At 46.6% G+C, this 6,245-nt stretch overlaps 1 protein-coding gene across 1 annotated transcript in view; it reads left to right on the forward strand.

Annotated features, from left to right (window-relative positions):
- The first annotated feature begins 779 nt into the window (after positions 1-779).
- The window catches only part of LOC143104904 (solute carrier family 41 member 3-like), a 10,013-nt gene continuing 4,547 nt past the window's right edge, over positions 780-6,245 (forward strand). Inside the window, exons 1-7 of the mRNA XM_076269236.1 lie at positions 780-974; positions 1,466-1,573; positions 2,089-2,160; positions 2,680-2,824; positions 3,413-3,559; positions 4,119-4,263; positions 5,259-5,338. Of these exons, the coding sequence (XP_076125351.1) occupies positions 780-974; positions 1,466-1,573; positions 2,089-2,160; positions 2,680-2,824; positions 3,413-3,559; positions 4,119-4,263; positions 5,259-5,338 (892 nt within the window). The remainder of the gene's footprint in view (positions 975-1,465; positions 1,574-2,088; positions 2,161-2,679; positions 2,825-3,412; positions 3,560-4,118; positions 4,264-5,258; positions 5,339-6,245) is intronic.

A 6,245-nucleotide genomic window follows, 5' to 3' on the forward strand; every position in this document is an offset into this window, starting at 1 on the left:
GTCAAGAAGGCTGTGAAGAGGAAGCAACAGAAAACTGGACACGACGAGGGGTGGAGGGAGGGAGGGAGGGAGAGGAGAAGGCTGGTAACGATCTTAGTAATTGTTTAAGAAGGGAGCAGTGAGCAGTGTGTGCACGTCTAAGTGTGTGTGAGAGAGAGTATAAGTGCATTGTATAAGTGTGTCTTTATGTCAGAAGTGTGTGTATATGTTAGGTGGTGTGTTCTTGTCCTTGTAGGACATTCCTGAAGGCTGAAGGACATCTTAAAACAATATGAACTTCTAGTCTCTGCGCTGCATCCACTCGGGCATCAGAGAGAGAGAGAGATAGAAAGAGACTAGATAAAAGATGAAAGCTGAGATAAACTGACAGACTCTATTAGAGATGAGGGGTGAGGAGAGCTCGACAGGTGGGTGCATAAGAACAGCAGGAGCTGCTTTGTTTTTCCCGTGGCCATGTCAGTGCAGCCATCTTGTTTTGCCGAGGGCCAATTCTCTCAACTGAGAGACCGTTGATGGACTATTTCTCATGCCCTTCCAGTGGAATGTTCTAGAACTCAGCCTGGACATCTTCTTCTGCCCTGAAGCGGCATAAGCATCAATTGACACTTTTCCAACCTTCTTCTAATAAACTGGAAAACAAACTCACAGTTTTTTAGATGTTAATGGATAAGAGGTAAACCTTCAGAGAAGGTAGGTGTGTCTGAGGACTGAGGGGAGAAGCTTCACTTCACCGGGCAGACATGGGCTAATTGTGTGTGTGTGGGGGGGGGGGGAGCGCCATGTCTGTGACCCACCTGGAGCTGGAGCTCAGCTACGAGGGCCGGCGACTGCGGGGTTTCACCTGTAGGCTGACGCGCTGCGCCGAGGGCTACGTGCCCGAGACGGCCACTCACATCGCTGGCCAGGTGCTGCTGCCGTACCTGCTGGCCGGGCTGGGCATGGTGGGGGCAGGGATGCTTATGGACACTGTGCAAGTATGTATGACATGGGTGTCTATGTCTCATCCATCCAGCGCATGCTGTGTGTGTGTGTGTGTTTGTGTGTGCATGTGTGTATGTGAGTGAGTGTGGTGTTGTGAGAGAGAACAAGAAATTAAAATTGACAGAGCCTATTGTGCAAAATGAATTAATTTGTTCAAAAATACCACTTCGGCTCTTTAGAGAGTAATCTTGTCTGACTGGAGGTATTTCCGGGCTTTTCGAGGTCCATAATATATATTCACCCTCAGTATAACAGAGTCTGTTCCAGAGTGCTGACCAGAGAGGGTCAGTTTGGGGTGGAGCTCACTCTTCTGGAGACTCACTGGGGATCTTTATGGTCTGCGTCCAGTCAGTGTGTGTGAACTCCAGCTGTCTTATTATACATGAGCAACAGATACACAAGCTACAGAGGTTGAGAGTGGACAAACAGAGCAGGTTTTGTGGTCATTGTGACTAACATGGCATTCTCTGTGTTTTCTCTGTAGCACTGGGATGTCTTTAAGGAGATCTCAGAGATATTTATCTTGGTGCCTGCTCTGGTGGGACTGAAGGGAAACCTGGAGATGACCCTGGCCTCCCGACTCTCTACTGCAGTAAGGAAGCATTGTGTTACATATGCACAGACTCCATCTGGTATACTCTGAGACTGTACCACCACTATTTCCAGGTGCAGATTTGTATGACAGCATACACAGAACTGCACCATAGGATTTTGGGACTGTAACGGAATCAGCAGTAGTCACTGTGTTTACTCACAACTACAAGCTTGCAACCAACCGTGAAGACTGACAATGTTGAATACTTATAAAGGGCACACAGACACACACACACACACAATCGTTTAGAAACATAGGCCTTGTTATCATTACAGCAGCAGTGCTTCATCACAGCTATCACTTTAAGTGCTCACCCCTCTGACACTATGTGGTTTCAAAAGCACAGGTTTAGCTATACATGAATTACTGCTTTCAGAACCAGACCTAAGAGGCAATGTCCAGTGTCAACAAAACTCAGAGCCAAAGCATTAGACATTCATCCAGACTGTATCCTTAGTTCTCTCTTTGTCTGTTTTCTTGGAACTCTTGTTCCCTCCCTCCGTCTCTCTTAGGCCAACACAGGGCAGCTGGACGACCCAAAGCAGCAGTGGAGAATGGTGTGCAGCAATCTGGCTCTCGTTCAGGTACTGTTGATAGATCTGATTTTGGCCAATGTATTGGCATACTGATTCCACCAGGGGGCGACGAAGTCCTCTCATTGTAAAGCGCCAACGTTGTGGTTGTAACTATCTGTGCTAAAGGTTGCGCTAAAATTATTAGCAAACTTCAAAGGACCTCTCCCACTGCGCTGCTGTCTTACTACCTTTCACCTCTTTTTACTCGTTACCCTTTCCTTCCGTTACTCGTGCTCTAAAATGCATGGAACTGGATCCAGACTTGACTGACGTGAGAGGGCCCTCAAGACCAAAGTATTTTGGCTACTCCTGGATAAAATACCCTCTAAATCTTTGATGCTTTGTGCCATAGTGAAAGCATCTAACAACTTTTTACATCTCATCACAAACCTCTTGTAGACCAATACAATTGGTGCTTTAATATTTTAATCAATCTTTTATTCGACTGTATTTTTCTTGCTGGCTCTCTCTTCCTCTGTTTGAATCTTTCTCTCTCTCTCTCTGTTTATCCCCCCATCTCTGCATCAGGTGCAGGCGACGGTGGTGGGCCTGCTGGCGGCAGTGGGGGCGGTGGCTCTGGGAGCGCTGGGCAGGGGAGACGTCCAGCTGGATCATGCGGCCGTGCTCTGTGCCAGCAGCGTCAGCACAGCCTTCATCGCTGCCCTCTCTCTGGGTGAGTAAAGACCTCTCCCTACACACACACACACACACACACCACACACACACATACACACACACACGTAAAGACCTCTCCCTACACACACACACACACACACACACATCTGCACAGCCTATATTGTAGCCCTCTCTCTGGGTGAGTAAAGACCTCTCCCTACACACACACACACACACACACGTAAAGACCTCTCCCTACACACACACACACACACACACACACACATCTGCACAGCCTATATTGTAGCCCTCTCTCTGGGTGAGTAAAGACCTCTCCCTACACACACACACACACGCACACACACACACACACACACGTAAAGACCTCTTCCCACACACATACACACACACCACACACACACATCTGCACAGCCTATAGTGTAGCCCTGTCTCTGGGTGAGCACAGATGATCTACACACATATACACACAAACAACCACACAGCCTTTATTGCAGCTCTGTCTCTGGCCAAGCTCACATCACGTACACACACACACACACACTCACACACACAAACCAGAATCAGCACAGCTGAATGTCATGAAGGACTAATTTTGCCAAACCAATCGTGACCAATCCATCTGTAGGGCTGGTGATGATCGGAGTGATCATTGGCTCACGGAAGGTTGGCATCAACCCCGACAACGTGGCCACCCCTATCGCTGCCAGCCTTGGGGACCTCATCACCCTCTCTCTACTGGCCGGGGTCAGCAGCTTCCTCTTCCAGGTTAAAGGTCAGGCAGATGCACTCCAGCACTGCACACGAACAGCTTTCCTGTTTCCTTTCATTCCAACTGACCCATCGGGAAAAAAGCATGCCAGTGTCTGAATTGGCAGAATCAGAGCTATTTCTATTTGGCCGACACCACATGGCTGACATGATTGACTGCAACATTAATAATTCTCAATGCTAACATCGGCTTGTTAAACCATAAAAGTCTACTTTTGACAAGCTGATTGAGCTGCTATTCCTACTATCTGAGTTCTCTGCCAGAAGCTCCATAAAATGATTACATATAAATCAATCAAATTGTTTCTTTGGTGGCCACTAGGTGGCAAATCACATTGGGCATTTGCCTGGCAAACTTACTGTTGAATTTTGTGTCTTCTTAGGCGTTCTTTCCCAACTCAGCCAGCTTTAAAGCCTTCCAAGGCCAAATGCCAGTTTAATGTGTTGCACTGTGGGAATTCCAGGGAGTGTGCTGGATGAGAGGATGGAGATTTAACACATGTTATGAGCTGAAGTGTAAGAGAACGTTTCACTAACGTCCCAGATATGTTTCTCTTTCCCAGAGATGTGGTACCTGTCCCCCATCGTGTGTGGCTTCTTCCTGTCTCTAATCCCTCTCTGGTTGGCCGTCATCCGCAGCAGCCCACCAATCAGGGAGGTGCTGCGATCCGGGTGGCAGCCCGTCATTCTGGCCATGTCAATCAGCAGGTAGTTCCATGAAAACCTATACCACATAACTAACAGAGGGCAGGGCAAGACATTCATTCAGCCAGTTTCCCTATGGATTAAAGGAGAATTCCCGTGTGATATTGACCTAAAGTGTGTTGAAACATGATACCGAGTGTGAACATATGTCTCATAGCTCACCTCGGCTTGTCCCCTGCACTCAGAAATCTGGCGCTAGTTAGCCAATGCTACCAACAGATTTTCCGTTGCGGTGCCCGCATTTAGTCACGATAAGTCGAGCGATGAGTACGAACGAACAGGTATGATAAGAGATCAGATTCCAAAAATAATTCAGTGGAAATGCATGGATTCAGTTGCTTCCAGTAGCAGCAACTGGAATCCATGCATTTCCACTGAATTATTTTTGGAATCTGAACTTATCGTGACTAAATTCAAGATGGCGTCGAACGGTAAAAATCCTTAAGGTACTGTCTGTATAAATCGTCTTGTAATAAACTACCAGTGCTTTTTCAAAGTTCTCAATGTCTCGTTTTAAATGTCAAGGCCCTCGGAAGTCTACCAATGAAGTATGGAACTACTTTGAGCCTCGTAAATGGTGTAAAACAGTGATTTATTTGCATGGCTAGGCCGATGCCCGAGGCACCGCAACGAAAAACTGTTGGTAGCATTGGCTAACTAGCGCCAGATTTCTGAGTGCAGGGGACAAGCCGAGGTAAGCTATGAGACATACGTTCACACTCGGTATCATGTTTCAACACACTTTAGGTCAAAATCACACCGGAATTCTCCTTTAAGCATAGTCCTTTTTCTTTAATTTTCTTTAAGTTTAGGACTATAGGCTTTATCCATGGAAACTGGCAGCCCATATAGTCCAATGACTGGGTATCTTCTCTTAATATCACACTCCTGCTTCCTTTCCTCTGTAGTATTTGCTTGGTGGCTTTTATCTTGTCCTTGCGGGCCACTAGCTCAGATCTTTGATGAGGTGTTGCTCTGTGTTTGGTATCTGGCCACAGCATTGGTGGGCTGATTCTGGATAAGACCATGAGCAATCCAAACTATGAGGGCATGGCGGTCTTCACTCCGGTCATTAACGGTACGTGTGCAGACTCATGGTGTCCTCATCCCTCAGTTACACATCTCATCTCATTAACCTACAAAGTGGTTTTGGATATTAGTGTTATGAAGTCCAATATGAAGTTCATCAAATACTGTTCATATCCGAATATTGAAATGGATGGTTCAGCTGTTCCATCTAAACAAGAACCAGTAAGCAATGATGTTGAGTGGTGTGTTGAATTATGTGAAATAACTCCTTTGATTATTGATTAAACCTGATGAATAAGTTATTTTTCACCATTTTCACCATGAAGTGTTGCCATACAAGATTTTTATGAGAATGATGAGTCATTCAAAACTCCTCTGAGTCTGGGTTTCTGATGGATTTGTGGTGAAAGGTTAGGAGAAAACTGCTCAGGAAGGTCATATTTCAAGAACTAACCACCAATCCTCTAGAAGTGCCACCAATCCTGCTGGTTGAGGGAAATGAGTGGGGATGTAAGAATGCCTTTACACTTTTAGACAAAGATTTGTCAGGACTCAGAAGAAGAGCTGAAGAAAGAGAGCTGGTGGTGGAGAATAACAAACTAGATGAGGATGGAGAGAGAGGGGAGGCAGAGAGAGAGAGAGAGGGGGAGAGAGAGGGAGAGAGAGAGGGGGGGCAGAGAGAGAGAGAGGGGAGGCAGAGAGAGAGAGAGAGAGGGGGGGGGGCAGAGAGAGAGGGGAGGCAGAGAGAGAGAAAGAGAGAGGGCAGAGAGAGGGGAGGCAGAGAGAGAGAGGGAGATTTACGTAAAGCTCCCATCTGCTTTGAATACTCAGATCCTGTCTCCCTCTGATTTCCTCAAAATGCTCTCCAAATCCAGTGCTTTTATGAGAATTTCAATAAGGAAGTATGATGGCTCTGCTATTCATTCTACATCTCTTCTTCTCCTCTCCCTCCCTCC

Source organism: Alosa pseudoharengus, unplaced genomic scaffold (assembly GCF_046254945.1).
Source record: "Alosa pseudoharengus isolate Yale_2024_CS ecotype anadromous, Long Island Sound unplaced genomic scaffold, YU_APseudo_1.1 YU_APseudo_1.1_scf_5, whole genome shotgun sequence".
Taxonomy (NCBI): domain Eukaryota; kingdom Metazoa; phylum Chordata; class Actinopteri; order Clupeiformes; family Clupeidae; genus Alosa; species Alosa pseudoharengus.